Genomic DNA, 22,206 nt, shown 5'->3' with positions numbered 1-22,206 from the left:
ACTTGTCATTCCCAGGTATTCTTTGACACTTTTCTTTGAGTCTCGAGTCTGACTTTTAAATTTTAACACTCGTACACAATCCATACACCATTTTGCTCATTACTATTTTCAGTTTTGGCTCCATCCAGTCCACGTCTTGAGGAGAACCCTTACTAACGCTGAGGTTCGAAACGCATTGACCCTAAGCCTGGGAAAAAGAATAAAGGGTGCAACTAGGGCCGTTTAAATCTACATAGTGTTACCCCTAGTCTCTGTAACCCTACGATTTATTTTCCTATCCCTGGTTTAGTAAGTAAGTAAGTAAGTAAGTAAGTAAGTAAGTAAGGCAGTGCTTTTTTAACTGTTTGTCCGCCTGTCTTCTTGTACTTAATGTAAAGGACTGGTTCCTAATGTTAATTTATTGTTAGGTATTTGATTTATTGTTCCTGGCGTTGCTTGTATGAACTGACAGTATTGATTTTTAGCACTTGTATAGCACTTGTACATTTATGCACACTTCATTTGTTTGTATGTATCTTTTCACTGTTCGCTGACTGTGTTTGGTGACATAACTAAATTTAATGTCTAAATGTTTTTCTAAAAATACAAAAACACTAAAATAAAACAGATGACCCTCCAGAATTAATTGGCTGGGCGGGATCAAAAATACAAAAAATAAATCTGTCTGGCTATTTTGTTTGTGGAGTATATTTGAGTGGTCCAAGCCAGTTCAGAGATAGGACCCAAACCTTTCTCCTCGCCCTGTCCCTAATACAAAACACGCCTCTCTGGCAGGTGTCGGTCCATGGATTTTTCCAGCATGGCACGTCTCCATCGAAGTCCGTTGAGGTGTCCTTGGGTCCCAGGCACCTTCACCGCCTAATGTTGCACTCCCGCATTCCTGGATACTTCTCTGTACTCGCGCCTACCATCCTAACTCCTAAAACAATGGATTATTTCACCTAACAAGCTACATGACCTTGCACCTGCAAATCGAAATATGTGAGAAGCAGCCTTGCACACATTCGGAGTTACATTTCAATATTCGCTGAGACAGCTTTCCCAAGGAGAAAATCATTTCACGTTCAAGTAAGGCTAACTAAAGAAATTACAGTTAGGCCTCTACTGGCTTCTTCATGTCCCAGGCCTTTACACGTTTAAATGCATTTCTAATATAACAAGAGCATTGCAATTCTAAATCATTTCAAACGCATTTGTTGATTTAATTTCTAAGGCAAAACATTTCTAACGTTAGCATCACTCCTTTACATCACTAAGCAACTTATACATGCAACTTTAATATGGCACGTCGAACGTGATGAAGCATTTTACACATACAACATCAATTTCTCAACATTACCTAAGGCACGAACTTTAATTAAGGCACTATTTTAGACTTCAACTAACATAAGCATACAACTAAACATTTAACATGGTCCTCTAAATATGCGGGTGCCGATTACTCGGGATTATGGTGCACCCCTACAATTTTTAAAACATGGCGTTATCTCACCCCCTGAACCAGTTGCATCTGGTTACCACATGCCCTGCACTTTAGACAAAGGAATCTGTGATATAAATATAGGGGCTGTGACCCCATGATGTAGCTCAGTTCTTCTGGTGGGCTGTTCCTGACTTGCAGGGTGGGCTGGTTGTAGCAGGGGCCCAAGAGGTACCGCCATGAAGGCATGCCTCCCTGGGCCCAGCAGTGCCCCTGGATTACCAAGGACTGTTTGACCTCTTGCGCCCTGTGAGTGTTATCCATTTTGGTTCTTCAGAAGGAAGAGGAGCATTGTGGGCTTTGGACTGCAGCGCTGGGCTGCAAGGGTAACTCGAGGGAATCCCGGCATGGGGATTCCCCCCACACTGCACCGGAGCTAAACTGAGCATACCCAGCATTTGTGCTATTTTTGAGAGTGCTGCGGTGCTCCTCTGAATAAACAAACAATATGGCCAGGTTAATTATTTCAATCTATTGACACCACACCTAGCCAATAATCCTAAGCGGGCAACATTTTCATTATAATGATTTTTTTACTTATTTGCATGAATTTTTCAATTCAATATGTGCGAAGACAAGATACTGTTATCAAAAAACATTGTACACCATCAATACAAACATATAATACACACAAATCAAAAATTAAAAACATTCATATATACACCATATATACAAAGGAAGAGTGAGTGGGAGATACCTCCAGATATTATATTCATGGGGTACCAGTCCTATTATTTTATATACAAAGAAAAAGCAGCCAAACAATATTTTCTAGGGGCCTGCCTGTCAAATACACTAGGAACTGTTTATTTGTAAGGGTCTAATTGCAGGGGAGTCCACCCCGTAGTTGTGTGTTGAGGACGGGTGCCCATCCCGCCTCTGCGTGCTCTTACTTCGCGGAAGCCCACCCCGCTTTTGTACTTCTTTTGCGGGTGCTTACCCCGCTTTATGAGTAATTTTGAGACACTGGGTGCCCACCCCGCCATGTGCGATGTTGGCGATTTTGATACGCCGGGTGCCCACCCTGTACTACGGCACTACTAAGGAGTTAACAGCCGCAGCCAGATGCGGAAGCCAGGCGGCCCTGCCTGGTTGTGGGCGATGCCGCAGAACGAAAGTCCAGACTCCCGAGCCTCGTGGGCTCCACTTGGAAGTCCCAGGTCTCAGAAGGGGGCCCGGGTGAATTGAGGAGAGGTCCGGTGGATAAACTAGGCGGGAGCCCACCCCGCACTGGCGAGAAGGAGAAGAGCCAGCGCCGGAGTCCTGAGGGTTCCCCCTGCCCAGAAAGCAGTCTTCTGCGTGACGGCAGCTGGGACCAGTAGGAGCCTCACGCCTCACGAGGAGGAAGAGAGCAGTGATAGAGAGCCGGTGAGTGGGGGCTCTGGGTTGTCCATCACCGGCTAAGGAGAGGAGCAAGTAACAGCCCCGGTGAGTGGGGCTGCAGTTCTTCATCGTTGGTGCCGTTCGAGGCACATTACTGGTGCTGGGTGAGTCTGAGCGGCCCCACCTGACAGAGGGTCGATCCATCGACGGTGGGCATGTTTTGTTGAGGAGAGTGTCCCGATGGAGGACTCAGGGCAAAGGGGTGCCCATGCCTACAGTTTTCCACAGGTGCCCAGCAATTAGTGAGCAGCTGCAACGTTTAGGCCAGTGCCTTTGCGCAGCCGGCCTTGACATAGGGCATTCAAGCCCTTTGAGAAGGGCAGTTGCCCGTGGGGCAGTTTGGTGACATGGGTAGAGCGCCTGGCTCTGCCAAATTGCGTAATTTGTCTATTACTAGGAGTGTTGCCAAAAGAATGATTTAGGCCCATTGTATCTACGCTAATATGTTAATGCTGGGGATACCTAATGCGTACTATGTTTATGCTAATGAGGTTTGGGCCTAATGTATTTATGCCTAATGTCATGTCATGATGTTTTGGGGAGTGCCTATTTGCGTACGTTTTTTATGCTTATGAGCTTATTGCATAAGGTGTTTATGCTGGTGAGGCCCTTTGCGTAATGTGTTTATACTGATGAGGTTTGGGCCTATTGTGGGTTTAGGCCTAATGCTAATGTGATAATTCTTACGTCATTATAGTACCAGTAGTAACTGGTTAGGGATTGCAATTATTTACCTGATCTGATGGTTCTGACTGTGGCCCGATTCTGTATATAATCCCCTGTGAATATTGCCCATGCCAGTTGGCACAGTGTAAATGTGTGATTATGTTTCTAATGTGTTTTATGATAATACAAAGGCTATCTCAGAGTCCAACGTATACATTATTGAGCTACATGATACTGTATAATGGCAATTCATGTTTTCTTTTATCCTGTGAACCCAATAAAGGATATATTTTTAAAAAAAAATGATAATACAAAGTCTATTGTTTTATATAACCTTGTATGGAGTTTCTTTTGTGGTGTGCCTAGTGTGTTGCTTCTGTGTGTGTGTGTGTTGCGCAAACGCTTTACAACCTACCTCCGGGATAAGCCTGACTGCTCGTGCCAAGCTACCAAGGGGGTGAGCAGGGGTTATCTTCGGCATGTAACTGCCTTGCCCTGACTAGAGTAGCGGTTTCTGCCTGGCTTTGGAGCAAGTCTTAGCCAACCAGAAATCCCATTTCTAACACTACTCTGTTGACCATCTATGAAGATCCTATAAGGTAGAAATAAAACATTCATAGTAGTGCTATTACAAGTTATCCCTTGTGGGAATTTTTAATGAAGTTAATGAAGTCATAAATGCACCATCACTCCAAGCTTGGGATGGTAAATCCAATAAAGTTGGGATCCCTATTGCCTGTAAAAATGCACTGAAGAAACAGACAGTGCAAGGCATTGAATATGCTACTTACTAGTATGCATCTGTTCTTGGCATGTAGGGCTGCTGACATTCATATCTGTGCATAGATCGACGCCTAGTGTTGGGTCCGGATGATTGCACCTTGTTGTCCTGGAAGAGTCTTCGAAGTATCACGAGATAGGTGGCTCCTCCCCTGGACTACAGTGCGCATGGGCATCGACTCCATCCCCAGATTGTTTTTAGCCATTGTGGCCAAGATGGAGTGAAACTTAGTGAATGATGACCATGCTATGAGTAAATATATGAATACTGCAGCTGCTACAGGCGCCGGGGAGGAGGGCGGGCGATATGAATGTCAGCAGCCCTACATGCCAAGAACAGATGCATACTAGTAAGTAGCATATTCAGTTCGAGGCATGTGGGCTGCTGAATTCATATCTGTGCATAGAATACATAGCAGTCCCTCCATTAACGACGGCCGCCCGTGCCAGCTGCAGCAGTTTGGAAAAGTGTCTTGAGAACAGCCTGCCCTACAGCTGCTTGGAGTGCACATCAACACAGTAATGCTTAGTAAATGTGTGTGTGGTAGACCATGTTGCTGCTCTACATATGTCCTCTAAGGGAATGTTTCCAAGGAAAGCCATAGACGCCCCCAACTTCCTGGTGGAGTGGGCTCTTGGTGGAATGGTAAGAGTGCGTTTTGCTTTTGCATAGCAGATCTGGATACATTTAACGATCCACCTAGCAATACCAGCCTTGGAAATAGGGTTACCTTTGTGGTGTGGCGCAAAGGCGACAAAGAGTTGTTTAGTCTTTCTAAAATCCTTGGTCCTATCAATGTCATACAATAGGGCCCGCTTAACGTCAAGGGTGTGGAGCATCCGCTCCGCCAGTGACTCAGGATTTTGAAAGAAAACAGGTAATTTGATTGTTTGGTTGATGTGGAACTGAGACACAACCTTGGGCAGGAACTTAGGGTTAGTGCGGAGCACCACCCTGTTGGAATGAATTTGGATAACTGGCTCTTGGATTGTGAGGGCTTGCAATTCACTGACCCTCCGTAGCGATGTAATTGCTACGAGGAAAGCCACTTTCCACGTCAAGAACTGAATCTCGCAGGAATGCAGTGGTTCAAAGGGAGGACCCATCATCTGGTAAGAACCACTTTGAGGTTCCACTCAGGAGCTGGTGGAGTCCGTGGCGGAATGACTCGTTTGAGGCCTTCCAAAAAAGCTTTGATGGCCGGCACCTTGAATAGCGAAAGGTGTTGTATATTTTGGAGATACGCGGCCATCGCAGACAGATGAATGCGAATGGAAGTATAGGCCAGATTACATTTGTACAGATGGAACAGGTAACAGATGATGTCTTGAACGGAAGCATCAAGCGGGTTAATGTTGTGGTTCGCACAATAAATGGCAAACCGCTTCCATTTTGCCGCGTAGCAGGCTCTAGTAGTAGGCTTCCTTGCCTCCCGAATGATGTCCATGCAATTGGGAGGTAGGTTTAGGTAGCCAAACTCTAGGACTTCAGGAGCCAGATCGCCAGGTGAGCTGTTGCGGATCTGGGTGCTGAATGTCGCCATGGCTCTGCGTCAGAAGGCAGGGGGTGAGACGTAGCCTCTGATGCGGTACCACGGACAGTTCTAGAAACGTGGTGTACCATGGTTGGCGAGCCCACATTGGAGCAACCAGGATGAGAGTCATCGAGTGCTGCCTGAGCTTGCGTGCCACCAGCGGTATCAGAGGTGCTGGGGGAAAAGCGTACGCAAATTTGCCTGACCAGTTCATCCATATCGCATTGCCCTGAGACTGCGGGTGTGGGAACCTGGCGGCGAAGCTTTGGCATTTTGCGCTCTCCCTTGTGGCGAAGAGGTCGATCTCTGGATGACCCCACCTTCGGAAGTACGGTTGGAGAACCGATGGATGTATCTCCCACTCGTGTATTTGGTGGCTGTGCCTGCTGAGCAGGTCCGCCATCTGATTGTCCTTGCCCGGGAGGTGCTCTGCCATGAGGAAGATGTTCCTCTGAATGGCCTACTTCCACATGCTCGGAGCCAGATGAGACAGCTGCGGAGAGTGTGTTCCTACCTGCTTTTGAATGTAGTACATTGCCGTCATGTTGTCCGTCCGGATCAACACGACCTTGTTGCACAGATGTACTTTGAAGGCTTTTAGTGCCATGAAGATTGCCATCACTTCCAGAATATTGATGTGCATCTTCCCTTGTTGTTGCGTCCATAGTCCCTGCACAGTGTATTGGAGTACACGCGCTCCCCATCCCTGGAGAGAAGCGTCCGTTGTCAGGATGATCTGTGGCACAGGCTCCTGGAACGGTCGGCCCTTGCAAAGGTTTCGTGGATTCCGCCAATGCAGAGAGTTGTACACCTGACCGCTCACCAACACTAGGTCTTTCAACTGGTTGTGAGCCTGAGTCCACTGACGTGCCAAGCACTCCTGAAGCGGACGCATATGTAGTCTCGCGTGCGGGACAATGGAGATGCAGGAGGCCATCATGCCTATGAACTGCATGAACACTCTTGCTGGAAGCGAGTGTTGAGACCTGAATTTTTGGATCAGCGATTGAATGCTGCTGACTCTCACTGAATTTGGCTGTGCTGTGGCCGCCAGAGTGTCTATGGTCGCGCCCAGATACTGCCGTATGTGGGCGGGCTGCAGGTGGGATTTTGGGTAATTCAGTGAGAATCCCAGATCGTGCAGGAGGTGAATGGTGTGTGACACGTGGGCGGCACACTGCTGGGCTGACTTCGCTTGGATGAGCCAGTCGTCCAGATAGGGGTAGACGTGGATGTTTTGTCTCCTGAGATGTGCCGCCACTGTCGCCAGGCACTTCGTGAACACCCTGGGTGCCGTGGTGACACCGAAAGGCAAAACCTTGAATTGGTAGTGCTGGTTTTGGATGGTGAACCTGAGGTATTTCCTGTGTGAAGGATGTAGTGGAATGTGAAAGTACGCATCCTTTAGGTCCAAAGTTGAGAGAAAGTCCCCCTGCTGGTGCAGCGGGAGCACTTGCTGCAGTGTTAGCATATGGAAGTGCTCCGACAGGATGTAAAAGTTGAGGGGCCTGAGATCCAGGATGGGCCTGAGGGACCCGTCCTTCTTTGGAATCAGGAAGTACAGGGAGTAAACTCCTGTGCCTCTTTCGTGCATAGGCACGAGTTCTATTGCCCATTTTTGCAGCATGACGTTGACCTCCTGCTGCAATAAGTGCAAGTGCTCGTCCGACATAGGACGGTGCCTTGGGGGTATGTTGGGTGGAATGGATGTTAACTCCAGACAATAACCAAATTGGATAAGCTTTCTGACCTACCTGTCCGTGGTGATGGACTTCCACAGGGGCAGGAACGGCTGGAGTCTCCCCCCGACCGGTGTTGTGTGGTCGGGGGGCAGTGACAAGACGTCACTGTTTGCTGGCGGTAGAGGACCTGGAGCTGTTGTTGCCACGTCCTCTGCCTTTGGCGCTGTTGCCGCGATATCCACCACGACTCTTGTTGGCATAAGTAGTCTGGGTGTTGGCCTTGTAGAATTGCGCGGACTGTGAAAGCTGACCCGTTGAGGTGCCTCTGGTATTGGAGCGACGAAAGGACCCACCCTGAAACTTCTGGGACTGCAAGGCACCCATGGATTTTGCAGTGTCAGTGTCTTTCTTCATTTTCTCTAGGGTGGAGTCAACATCCGGGCCAAACAGGTGATCTGGGTTGACTGTTTGGTTCAAGATGGTGGTTTAGATGTCTGGCTTGAAACCAGAGATTCTGAGCCAGGCATGTCTCCGAAGTATAACACTGGTGTTAATGGCTCGCGCAGCGGTGTCAGCCGCGTCCAGAGCGCACTTAATGGAAGCGTTGGAGATCAGCTTCCCCTCCTGGATTAGCATCTCAGCCCCTTCTTTGTATTGATCTGGCAGGTGTTGTAAGAGGGTCTCTAGTGTATCGTAGTGCGCCCTGTCATAACGCGCCAAAAGCGCCTGTGTGTTTGAGATGTGCCATATGTTGGCTGCCTGTGCTGCTACCCTCTTCCCGAAGCCTCAAAGACCTTGGATTCTTTGTCTGGGGGAGGAGCATCACCCGTAGTCTGTGAATTGGCCCTCTTCTGGGCATTCGAGACGACCAGGGAGTCCAGAGGCAACTGTCCTTTAATGTAAGTTGGATCAGTAGGCGCCGCTTTGTATTTTTTGTCTATCCTCGGGTTGATGACTCTCGCCCTGGTAGGTTCTTTGAAGACCTCAGCAGCATGCTTCAGAACACCTTTCAGCATCGGCAGAGTTATCACAGTCTTTTCAGACACAGAAAAGGTGTCAAAGAGGAAATCCACATCTACAGGGTCAGCATGCAGCTGGACATTGTGATTGGCAGCGGCCCGTTCAATGAGGGCATTGAAAGCAGCAGAGTCCTCTGTAGGTGAAGTCTTTGCGGAAACGAGTTGAGGGTCTTGTCCTGAATGAGGATCCCCAGGGTCACCACCAGCTGACCAGGGCTCAGTTGTATCCTCTGGGTCTGTGTAGACCGGATAGCTATATTCTTCCTCTTCATCGCCCTCACCAGCATCCACATCGGAGTAAGTGGGCGAGACCTCATGAGCCTGTGGTGAAAGGGGCTCCACCAAGGCTGGAGTACCTGCAGAGTCCATTTTCTTCTTGAGGGGGATTTTGTAAGACTCCAAGTGGGGTTCTGGGGTGATTTTCCTCTTCAGTAGGGAAAGCCTGCCCGTTTCGGCGTCAATGTAATGTTCTTGACGCTCCTCCTCCGAGGGTTGTCGAGGCCGCGGGCTGTGGACCACCAACAACGCCTTCGACGCCGACATCTTCTCGGGCACGCCTGCCCCCAGCCTAGCAGCGAACGCCTTCGGCGCCGTCTTAGGCAGCAAGGTAAAGAGGATCGGCGTGGACGCCTTAGCTGGCTTCTCCAGAGGCTTGGCAGGCGGAGGGTCCTTCGGCTCAACCGCCGCGCCGCCGTCCCTAATGCGCTGCAGGGACTCCGTGACCTTCTTCGTGAATGCGGCCGATGGACGTGCCGGTTCAACGGAGTCCTTTGAGGACGGTTTTGGAGTTGAGTCCTTCGGGGTCACCTTTGGAGTCGACTCACGTGGCGCTGCACCCTTGGCCTGGTCGTGTGGAAGCGGGGCAGAGAGGGCCTTCGGGTCATCGGGCCGCTTCTTCGGGTCGCCGAGAGACTTCTTGGGGTCGTCGACAGCCTTCCTGTGCTCGACTCGACCCTTGCCGGCGTCGACCGTCTTCGGCGCCGATGCGCCCGTGTTGAACACCTTCACCTTAGTCTTTGACGTGGTAGGTTTAGGCTCGGCAACCTTGACTTGGCCTTTCGGCTCGACGGCCATGTTAGGTTTCTTCGGCGCCGAGGCCTCAGAAGACTTCGATCCGACCAATGCGATTCGCACTTTCGGATTCGATATCTGCACCTGCGCAGTATCTGGCGTCGAGACCGTAGGTTTCACTTTCGGTTTCGTTTTCACCGGGAGTGACTCGGTAACAATGTCCGTGGCCGGGCCCGAAGGCGGGGCCGAGGAACTCATATCGAGGTGTTGGGTAAGGCCCGAAGGCGATCCCTCGACCCGGGCCTTATAGATTGGCACGGCCCCAGAGTCAGTTTGAGGGAGCTCCTCGTCCGAGCTATCCTCCATGGCCCCGAGGGCTACGTCGTCGTCTCCTACCTCCTCGACGACTTCTTTGGTTTCGAAAACTTCGGCCACAGCGTCGTAGTCTTCCTCGACGTCCGACGCGGGGTTTGACTCTGAGATGTCCTGGATATCTTCATCCTCGACCTCCCCAGCATCGAAAATGTCCGTAGGCGCCGGTGCAGATTGCTGGGCCTCCAGGCGCGCAGCTCGACGGAGTTTGAGTGTCTTTTTGGACCTGAATCTCGAACAGGCCATACACTTGGCCTCGTCGTGGTCCGGCGACAGACACTTGTTGCACACCGGGTGGACGTCGATGTGCGTGTACTTCGAGTTACAGACCGGACATCTTTTGAATGGACTTCGTTCCATGATGGATGGTCGATGAGTATGGAGCGTCGACAAGGCCTTCCGCGCCGAAAGCACGCGGAAGTACAGAACTCGGCTCGGAGCCGAAGTAGAGTTGTTAAGCCGAACGCAAGACAATACCGACGTAAGACTAAAGACCTTTTGGTCTCAAGGAATGTTTTTCTATCGATTCCGACAAGAGGGAACCAAAGACATCCGAACCCAATGGCAGATAAAAACAATCTGGGGATGGAGTCGATGCCCATGCGCACTGTAGTCCAGGGGAGGAGCCACCTATCTTGTGATACTTCGAAGACTCTTCCAGGACAACAATGTGCAATCATCCGGACCCAACACTAGGCGGCGATCTATGCACAGATATGAATTCAGCAGCCCACATGCCTCGAACTTGTCTTTATTCAGTGGTGCCCAATTCTCTGAGCATTCGAAGGTGGTTTTTGGGATGCACACCATATTTATCTTACTCATCCATCTTATTTCAATTGCCCAAGAATGCGTGCACATTGAATAGGTGCCAAGCCCCAGTGGCACCCGGATTAGACAACATGCTGATGGGGCGTCCTTTTTGCCCCCAGACCAATTTAGCTGTGCCATTGGTCTGGGGCAAGAAGGACGCCCCATCAGCATGTTGTTGTTTAATCCGGGTACCGCTGGGTCATGGCACCTATCCAATGTGCACGCATTCTTGGACAATTGGACTGATATAGATGAGTAAAATAAATATGGTGTGCATCCCAAAAACCTTCTTCGATGATTCATAAACTTTGCCTCACATTGGGTAGCACCCACCAGAATAAAAAGTAGAAAAGAAGCAGAATGTGATAACTTTGCTGGTATCCACACGGGCAGAGAAAGACTGGTTCGCAAAGAAAGTGGAGTTTAAAGAGATGGAAATAGACTTTAAAACAAAGGGCCAGATGTAGGAACACTAATACCGGTCGGTAACAGCCAAAATTACCGAATTTCGTCCGTTACCGACCGATATTAGGCCTTTGGGATGTAGGTGGCTACATTTCAGATTCGGTAATTTACCGAATCGGTATTTAAGAATTCGGTAAATTACCAAATTCTTAAATACCGATTCAGTAAATTACTGAATCTGAAATGTAGGGAGTACTCAAGTGAGTGCTTTTCACCTGTAAGGATTCGTTATTTACCACCAACTATATGTTGGTGGTAAATAACAAAACCCGTTAAAAAAGCAATTTTGTGCTTTTTTAACAGTGCCATGTGGCAGACATACATGTGGCAGACATACATGCCCTTAGTGCCCTTGGCCTAAGTGCCCTTGACCTTAGTGCCCTTAGTGCCTCTGCGAGGCACCAAGGGTGCCTCGCAGAGGTGCCGTTGGTACTGCCCACCGGTATTGGCCCCCAAATGCAATAGGTACGAGCGTTGGGGCTCACAAGCCCTTACAAAGTATCCCTTGTAGATCATGTCTTTTGACATCCCTGCGGCCTCTATAGAGCCTAGCACGACAGCACATGTGTGATAGTCATTTAAAATGTAGTCACACCTCTCATGGGTCTCCTCATTACAAACGGTGCAGTCTCATAATGCTGCTTTTCCTATCTCTACCATATTTTCACTGCCACCATTGCTCCCCCATTCCTGCTATTGTCACAACTTTCTCTTCTCTCGCTCTGCATCACTTCTGAACACAATCATAGATTTGTTTACACTACCCTCCTACCCAATTGAAACAGAACAAGGTCAGCACTTGCCATCACACTTGCTTGTGTGTGGAGTCTTCTTCGCCGGTGTTATTGCAGTGCACATATTTCTCCATCATGAACAACTGTCGTTTCTTTGGTGTTTGTCTCACAATCTGATGTCCATTTACCTTTTAATTCCAAGAGTTTATCCTGCAAGGAGGAATGTTGTCCAATGCTCTTCAGAGTCCGCTCCACAACCGCATCTTCTGGAGGTTTCTGGGTCTTCACAATATTACACCTGTGGATTAGAGATCCATGCAGTAAATGCTCCTCAGCATATTCGCCTCACTCTTGCTGCATCCTGTCATCTACACCAAGGTGTAGCATACTCTGCACTAAGTCACTGTCACCTGTGTTTGGGTTTCTACAACGAATTCATATGTGTATCATTTCATTTTATTTGGCTATTTAATGCATTTAAACCTGCCATGAATTAAAGTAGGATTGCATATTCATCGGTTAAATAAATAAGGAAATATACATGTTGAGACCAAATTGATTCCAAAACACAAAATAAATATGGATATATACCAATATGATGGCCGCAAAATAAATAAGGAAAAATACAGAAAGAAATACTAAACTAATAAATACCATAAAACAGAGAGCCCTACTCTTGATGCAGGATGCTGATACAGTTCGAATGGTACATGCAACAGTATGGTCCTACCGCGATTTATTTAGTAGAAGAAATACGATATTCACTCACGTATTGCAAAATTGTCAAACAAGAGATACAAAAAACAAATCACAAATGAAGATATTTGAAACAGTAAATCCAATTATATTTTCAAAGATGTTCTGGTAACATATGCATGATTTAATTCTTATCACGGTTGCTCCAAGTAATGTATAGGAAACACTTTATAGAAGTGCTCATATGCAAAGTGAAATCAATCAATCAATCAAAAACATTTATAGATCGCGCTACTCACCCGCGAGGGTCTCAAGGCGCTGAAGGGAAGAGGGGGGACCGCTACTGCTCGAATAGCCAGGTCTTGAGATGTTTCCTGAAGGTGAGGTGGTCCTGGGTCAATTGTAGGTGTGCGGGGAGGGAGTTCCATGTCTTGGCGGTCAGGTAGGAGAATGACCTTCCTCCGGTGGTGGATCTGTGGATCCGTGGGACGGTTGCGAGGGCGAGGCTGGCGGAGCGGAGCTGGCGGGTAGGAGAGTAGAACGAGAGGCGGTTGTTGAGGTATTCGGGGTCCATGTCGTAGAGTGCTTTGTGTGCGTGGGTGAGGAGCCTGAACGTGATCCTCTTGCTGACGGGGAGCCAGTGCAGGTTTCTCAGGTGGGCCGATATGTGGCTGTGGCGAGGGATGCTGAGGATGAGTCGTGCGGAGGCGTTCTGTATGCGCTGAAGTTGTTTCTGAAGTTTGGCTGTGGTTCCTGCGTAAAGGGTGTTCCCGCAGTCCAGTCGGCTGGTGACGAGGGTCTGCGTGACCGTCTTTCTGGTTTCTGTGGGGATCCAGCGGAAGATCTTTCGGAGCATGCGCAGGGTGTTGAAGCAGGAGGATGAGATGGCGTAGACTTGCTTGGTCATCGTGAGCGAGGAGTCCAGGATGAATCCCAGGTTATGTGCGTGGTCCGTGGGTGACGGTGCGGTGCCCAGGACTGTGGACCACTAGGCGGACTATGTACCCACATTCATTCTTTTTCTCTGTGCTTCGTCAGTGCTGTTAATGAGGATACCGTGGAGTTTTGGTCAGTGCCATCATTTACATTTTTCAATCTTTGGCACGCCGCCTCGCTTGCTGTACTTTACTTCATCGTTGGATGTTATCTTGGTCTGTGTACAGTGGAGGTTCTGTGGCTGCCCCTCCTCCTCACATCTATCACTTCTGTATGCCAAGCTCTTACTTTCAGCTGCTTCCGGACGTGCTGGTCTACCTGTGGCGAGCTTTTCCGCTGAACCTGATTTCCTGAGGTGGCGTGCGAGTGCGGTTCTGCAGGGTACTTTACCTTTCACCACCACACATAATCTCCACAGACTTACCGTGTGAGCGTGCCCCCACCAAACCTAATTTCCTCATGTGGCGTGCAACTGCGGCAAGCCAAAATCGGCTAATAAGCGTGCCACTGTTTTCTGCTTTGGTCTTCCCTATGCGTTATTCACGTGCCTTGACAACTCCTTCCTGGTGCGTGGCTACAGTCGGGGACCGCCTCCAGTGGTGGACCTTTTTCGGAAGGGCGGGTCATCTTTTTTGCTGCCTGTTACCTCTCGCTGACAGGAACAACTGTTCATGATTCAAACTCTCAGCGTGGTACCCTGACTCTGCCAAGAGTTATCTTACTTATTTTCACTGCCTGTAGCCTCACGCTGACAGGCACAGCTGTTCATTATTTAAACTCTCAGCGTGGGAGCCTTTCTCCGCTGAGAGTTACCTCACATATTTTCGCTATTTGTCACCACACTCTGACAGGCACAGCTGTTCATTAATTATACTCTCAGCGTGTAAGCCTCACTCCGCTTAGAGTTACCTCATAATTCCTGCCTGTAGCCATACTCTGACGGGCACAGCGGTTTCTCTCATAATTTCAGTGTGAGAGCCCGACTCCGCTGTGAACTCCTCCATTAATTTGTCCTGGCTGTCACCGTACGCTGATGGGCAAAGCTGTTACTTGCTTACTTGTGTTTTCGCTGATAAGCACAGCTATCCATTTTATAATACAGGGTCGCGCTGTACATTATTTTCCATACATTTTTTCATTATCTGCATGGCTTTACATGATGAAAGGCTCAGCTTTCCACTGTGAAATGCTACTAACTCCAATATGGCCACAGCTAATATGTCACACCCACCTCCTTTCCTTAATGAGGTTGGTGGACCTCTACTACCATGGAAATAATGGTTCGGCTTAATGGAGTCCTACCCAATAGCCATAGGAGGGGAAAAGTTCTGTCCATTACGTAAACGTCATACTCTACTCCACAGTTTAGGTATGGAGGGCAGAAAGACATGATAATATTGCTGTTTCCGAAGGCGAAGATGGTGACAGTGAAGATGATGAAAATTTATACCAAGTCGCAGTTAAACTGGAAAAACATTTTGGGAAGAAATTAAACGTTGTACTAGAGAGACACAAGATTTTCTCAAGAGTACAAGGAAAAAGTGAAAAAACCCTATGTTGCTGCGTTAAGAGGCCTAGCTAACATGTGCGAATTCGAGTCCCTTTAACATTCTCTAATCAGGGATCAGTTGGTCAGATGCACCAACAACTTAAAGATCCAAGAAAGACTACTTGTGGCTAATAAGGATCTCAAGGAGGCAATGAACATAGCAGTTGGGATTGAACATACAGCTGATTGCATGGTTGCCATGAAAGGGGAAGGAGACAGACTGACCGATGTCAACGCAATAAGCAAACATGATGGGGGAAAAAATAACAAGTGTAATGTTACTAACACATTTTAGGCAGGCACCAAACTTAAGGGCTCCAGATGTGGCAGCCTGACCCACTTAGCTAATAATGCTGCTTGCCAAGCCAGAGCTGTTACATGTCAAAGATGTTGTAAAAAGGGGCATTTGGCCAGAGTCTGTAGGAAACGCCGTTCTAAATCAGTTTTGTCTATTGAACATTACTCCCAGTCTGACACCAAATTAGTATTCCAACTTAAGAGTACTAACGCATTCATGAAGTTCTTACCCTTATAAAGGGGGCGAGTTGCTTCAGTGTGCTGGACCACTCCTCAGCCTTCCACCAGGTAGAGCTCCATCCTAATTTACGTAATTTGTGTGGGGAGTTCCATTACCTTTGCATGCCGTTTGGGTTGGCCTCGGCGGCTGCTGCCTTTCGAAGGATTATGCAACATGTGCTGAAGGACCTTCCCAATACTCTTTGCTTTCAAGATATCATCCTCATCCACGTGAAGGATAGCAATCGCATCCTTAGAAAGGTGTTAGTCAATCTTGAAAAGGAGGTCTCACCCATGAAAAAAGAGAAATGTCGCATTGGGATGGGGTTGATAGAGTACCTCGGGCACACCATCTGACAAGATGGTATTAAACCAAAACTTGATCTTTTGGAGGCAATTCAAAAGACTGCTGCCCCTAACTGTGTTGAAGAGCTTAAATCGTTTCTGGGCTTATCAGAGTACTACTCTAAATTTATTCGCAATTATGTCACCATAGTGGAACCTTTGCGGAGTCCAGAACCCCCTACAAATGGACCAATGACTGTCATGAGGCCTTTGTAGCGGTCAAGGAAGGAATTCTTGCCGCCCCATCCTTGGATAGGGTTGACCCCACCAAACCCACTGTTCTTTGCACAGATGTCAGCAATAAAGGCCTGGGAGCTAGTCTTACCTAATTTGCAGAGGGCAAAGAACAAGTGGTTGCCTTTGCCTCTCGCACACTCAAGGGTGCGTAAGTAAACTACTCTGTGGTGGAAAAAGAAGCACTTGCTTGCTTTTGGGGCGATCAAACATTTCCGTTTTTTCTTGTGGGACATAGCATTTACTATACAAACTGACCATAAATCCCTTGTGTATGTGTTTACTACGAAAGGTTCAGTCAGAACCACCACAAGAATTTCTAGGTGGATACAACGTCTGGATGTGTATGATGTAACGACTTGCGTTGTAAAAACCGCAATGTAATGGCATTGCAATGTAATCTCCGCGTTGTAAACAATGTTTCCCCCGTCTGGAAGGGTATAACTTCAAAGTTAAGTATGAACCAGGAACACAAAATGTTGTGGCTGATTTTTCATCCCGCTCACCGCCTGAGGTAGAGGACGATTCTGATTCGATGTGAATGTGATGATGTCATACTTAAAGTTACGTTTAAACAAGAAGGAGTGGGATGGTTATGTACAAACTAACGTAGAGATGAAAACACTCAAAGAATACATTAGGAATGGTTGGCCAGCTGCTAAGGGTGATATCGCAGCATCACTGTGCAAATACTGGGATGTGAGGTTGGAACTTAGCATACAAAGAGGAACCGTATGTAGAGGTGGGAAAAATGTCCCTCCTGAGAAACTTAGAGTGAAAATTGTCGATTTGGCCCACGTGGGACAACTAGGGCGAAGCCTCACAAAGCACATAATCCGTCTGGATTACTGGTGGGCGGGTATGGATGCCATGACTGAAGACATTGTGAGAGACTGCTTGGAGTGTGGCCGAAGTGATAAGATTCAACAAACCCACAAACCCTCACTATCCCTGTAGAGATCCCTGACGACCCATGGTCAAAGCGAGCACTTGACATTATAGGTCCACTCAATCTTACAAAGCTGCATGAGCGTTACATTTTTGTTTTGGTGGACTATCACACTCGTTGGGTGGCTTTTAAGTGTGTTCATTTAATCAACACCGACATCCTCATAGAATTTTTGAGAAGTGTTTTCTTTGATGAGGGCATTCCTGACATCCTTGTTACAGACAACAGTGTGCAATTCACCTCAGAAAACATGGAAGAGTTTTTGTCAGACATGGGCATCACTCATCACAAGACTGCTTTGTATTGTCCCCGTGCCAATGGATTGGTTGAGCAGATGAACCACATGTTCAAAGAATGCTTACAGAGAGCGGAATCATTGGGTATACCTGCAAAACCTGCTCTACAAGATACTACTTGGGCTTATCTAGTTCTACCCATAATAGTGTGACAGGAATTTCCCCATTTACTGCCCTTAAAGGCAGAGTTCCCAAGACCAGACTATCTCCCCCAGGGTAGATTAGGAAAGTTATTTGTGTTGTGGACCATGATGAGGGTAAATAAGAAGGGTAAATAAACACTTGGTCAAGTATAAGAATTGATACGATCAAACCAGACATGTCAAATCCAGAATTCTCAAAGAAGGAGATTGGGTCCGTGTTGACCTTCCCAAACCACGTAGGAAGGAGGCTTCTAGATTTTCTGAGCGTATCAAGATATCCAGGGTGGGCACGAATGTGGTTCATCTTTGCTCCCAGGAGATCTCAGAGAATCAAATCTACACCAGGTGGGTTAGAGACTATGTGGCTCAATGGTTAGAGCGGCAGACCATGATGCAGAGGTCTAGCCCGGGACCAGGGTTCAATTCCCCGCCTCGGTGGGTCTTGGGCTCAAAATTCCACGGACATTATAATTCTCGCCTCGGTGCCTATTCCAATCATGGAGTCCCACTCTGCAACTCTGGGCAATAGCTTGCTTAATCTCCACAACGGCCCCACAACGCTAAGGATGCCTGGCCTCCACCTTGGGGGTGCCCAGGAGTGGACGCCTCACAGGGAAAGCCAGTATGGGTTCCACAGCGGTATTCGTACAAGCGCCTTGAGACCCTTGCGGGTGAGTAATGAGCTTTACAAGTATTAATTTTATGTTGTAAAATTATCTAATGTACTACAGTCATCTCCTTTGTTTTCTCTGCTGCCCCTGGTTTTCCTATGTACCCTCTTTTTCATCCCTTCCCCTGCACCCTCTTCTCCTTGTTCTTCTCCTCCTCCTATTACTCCTCTTCTTTCTATTTACCCTAAATAAGGAGGTGTGTTATAATCTCATGTATTCATAATGGTATATTCTGCCACCCATTTCCCCTGCCCCTGTTGGTTGTGCACTGTAATTGGTGTTCAACATTCTACAGATGACTTCTGCTGACTTGAACCCGGGATGGTGTATGCACTAATAAAGAAGACTCCAGAATGTACTTACGTTTCATTTTCATATGTAACAACTACCCAACTACCTACGTTCTCAATCCAACCCTGCTTAAGTTTAGGAAAGATTTACCAACCTGGCTTTTTCTTCAGCCTAATTGCACTATTTTCCTCTAGACTGTCTTTCGTATGTGGCCGTTGAAAATGCCCAGGGTTCTATAGCACTAGAGCCAAGACGCCTATTTTGCTATAAGCACGGTTTACAAAATCCATAACATAAGTCCTATAATTAAGCACAGTAAGATAGCTTTGTGTCAGTAACTTTAACTTACTAGGGTAAGTGAGGTAAATAGGGGATGGGTGCAATGGTAACGCAGAACTCTACCAAAATGGATACATCATTCTCTGTAATATGAAGGAGGGCACCTTTAACGATTCAGAGAGCCCTACACCATGCAGTACTAGAGACCAGCATCACAAAATATGCAACACAAGGTTGCCATCAGGTCCACAATTAAAAGTACCACTAGAATGCATTCAAGAAGCAGTATAAACAATTTTACAACAGGATACCTATAAGATGCCTCCAGATGTGTACATATTTGTACAGTACCATTCCTTAACTACTAAGTTTGGCATGGGGCTAGAGCGCAAGGCCTCCATGCCGTGTGAATTAAAACATTTTCCTAATGAGCTTTAGCCTCTTGCTTCTACAAATGGGCAACTGAGCATATGTACGCAAAGATTTGTGATTTACTGTCACTCAGTTGTAGAGTATTCTTTTTAGTTGCTGCTCTTGTTCACCTGCATAGGTGCGTCAGATCATTTATGACAGGGCCACATTCACATTGCGTTTTCTGAGAACCCTCTATGGGGATTCTAATCAATTTAAGCACATATGACTGTACGGTTGACTGCCCTCAATACCTCTTTTTGAAAGAAATGTTGCATTGCAGTAGGACTCATCAATCCCCCCCTCCCCCCCCCCCCCCTTTGTAAAGGCGGGGACAGCAGATCTTGGATATTAGATGCCTTTGCCATGTTCTCAAGTATTCCATCTTGGCTTTGAGTTATGACAAAGTGTTTTATTACTTAGAAAATATGGGGCATGGCTTCCCCTGGCTGCAAGATGGCCGCTCATTGAGTGGGCTCTGCCGGCAGAGCGAAATATCCTGCACAAGCCTGCTGACAGAGGATGCACTACTTGCCCTTTATTAGTGGCGCCAGCTTCTGACTCCCCGCTGAGGCCGTGAGCACCTGTGATGATACCTTAAGAGCCGCAAACCCTCTGCAACCGGGCCATAACAAGTGGCAGCCTGCTGTGTGGACTCGAGTGGTGAGAGTGCGACTGCAGCCTGCAGTACGTCGGTGGATGACCCCTCAGCGACTGGTGGTGTGGAGGCAGCGAGCAAGGCGCCAAGAGTGAAGGTGGCAGGACCTGACACACTGAAAGGGACCAGAAAGTGTAGATGAGCAGCCGGAACAGACCACGGAAGACACTCGCGACAGTCGCTGGAAGGCTGCAGCACAACAAGAGCGAGGTATACTGCTGACTGAGGCCCACCCGAGATCGTGCTGCTGGTGGGGGGCCCCTCTCCTAAAGTCTCCACACTCCTGAGCCTGAAGGAGACAAGACTGTATGCTGCAGAGGGCCGCCTCGGGGGACGAACGTACTGGGATGCGGCTGAGGTAGCGGTGGTAAAAGAAACTGCCAGTGCCTCCACAACCACACTGCATCAACCCACGGCGCGCGAGCAGAGTTGTTGCTGGCTTGAACCCCCCGTTTTAGATGATATTTCACCCCGACCCTTGGGTGGGAGGGGGGCATGGGATGCTGCCCCCGGGGCTACTACACCAAGGACCCTACAACATCCAGCAAGCCCCATGCCTGGCGCGCCTGCTGAGGCCAACGGATAGCCACCTGCATGAGGAGACCCTGTTGGTGTTGGCTGGGGGATTAAGGCGTCACTGCATGCACGCTGGGAGAGCCCAGCAACACTGCAACACAAAACTGCTTTGCAACTATCCTGGCCCAAAACTGTAGGCAGGAGGGAACCTCTGATCTCGCAGACCAGCCCATTTGTTGAACGCACACGCAGCCCATACGGGGCGAGGTGAGACAGGTAGGACCCTCTGGCTGCTCGGGGTGGACTGTCTCATTTGATGGGGCAGTGGTTTGAGGGAGGGGCGTCTTTGACCCAGCAGCACACACCTACAAAATAACTGCACCGACTTGAGTGCCCTGCTTCATGGACTGACAGACAATATGGGCAAACAGGACACTAAAAAGTCTAAACTATCTTTTGGGGTAGGTGACACACTCACCAAGGGGAGTCGAACCAGGATGCTTCCGGACAGTCTACGCAGCCAGAGAACACTAGCCCGTGGGACGATGATATCTGTACGCTCCTACTGGACGTTAAAACCAGTCTGAAGGCCATAGACGAACGGCACATATGCTTACTGACACAAAACTGCCTCTTCTGAGGGACTCATGCTACTTAATGGTGCTGGCTCCGAGCTCCTCCCCTGCCAGCCGGCCCGCTGAGGAGGACATCTCTACTAGACACTCCATGCCATTGTAAACTTGCTGCCGAGGGTGGCGTGTGAACTTTATTTTCCCCTTGCTGCTCGGCTACCCTGGCTTACAAGACTGAGTTGTCTGCCTGGTAAGCTCATGTCCCCAAGGGATAATTCCTGAAGTGACTTTATGCTAGTTCTGGGTGGGAGTTTTGTGGGGTAGGAGGACAAGTTGACTCAACTGATTGGGGGTGGAGTGGGTGGAAGGGAGGCTGTTGAGTTGGGGGTGAGGGCGGTCCAAATGTCCCAGAGTGGGATCTTCTTAGACATTCAGTTCAGACCTAAGGTCATACTCAGTAGTGCCCCCTCTAGATATTTGCTTGACAGGCAATGACCGTCATCTTGGAAAAGCACCACACAATGCACTCATAGCTGTACCTGCACTCCTACACCATGGCCTTTCTTTCATACCCAACTTGTGACATACAAGGTCTAAATGACTGCCGTAAATCCCACCTAGTGCACACATACGCAGCCTGCCAAAGGATAGATGTATGTTTTTTGAACAAGAGACACACTTGACTACCAGCTCCACATACAGACTTTGCACTGTGGTGAGATTCAATCCTCAATGTATTCCAATTATGGCTGAGGCATTTCGATACTACGTAAAAAAAAGTTTAACATAGCGCACATCTCGCTCTCTAATAGACAAAGACGGCAGGTATATTATTCCAGTAGGCACGCTGTACACACAGTCTAGAAGAATGGTGATGAGGAGGAGCTTAGCGCGCATCCAAGATGGTCCCGTGAGCACAGGGCTCCCCAGACCCTCGCCACCCTTTGCAATCTATCCTGATGATATCCTGAATTCTTGGACGGATTCTTTGAGATGACCCTCGACTGAGTCCATAACTCTTTTCAGAATATAAATCGGACTTGGGCAACCGAAACTACATCGATCTGAACTTTTTGGGCCCACCTGGAGGCGAGCCGGGGACTGGGCGACTTGTGGATCCGGGACTAAGTTGAACAACAACAGCAGTGGGGTCTCCTTGTTAGCCCCATCACGACTTTCGGTTTCGTTTCTGGATCCCGGCACG

At 48.2% G+C, this 22,206-nt stretch overlaps 1 protein-coding gene across 1 annotated transcript in view; it reads right to left on the bottom strand.

The window, feature by feature from the left end:
• Positions 1–22,206, bottom strand: part of LOC147717720 (E3 ubiquitin-protein ligase TRIM39-like) — a 211,432-nt gene that overhangs the window by 66,675 nt on the left and 122,551 nt on the right. The window contains exon 5 of the mRNA XM_086924503.1: positions 12,129–12,238. Coding sequence (XP_086780629.1) covers positions 12,129–12,238 — 110 coding nt within the window. The remainder of the gene's footprint in view (positions 1–12,128; positions 12,239–22,206) is intronic.

This window comes from Lissotriton vulgaris, chromosome 5, assembly GCF_964263255.1.
Source record: "Lissotriton vulgaris chromosome 5, aLisVul1.2, whole genome shotgun sequence".
Taxonomy (NCBI): domain Eukaryota; kingdom Metazoa; phylum Chordata; class Amphibia; order Caudata; family Salamandridae; genus Lissotriton; species Lissotriton vulgaris.
This window is presented reverse-complemented; position numbering and strand designations above follow the sequence as displayed.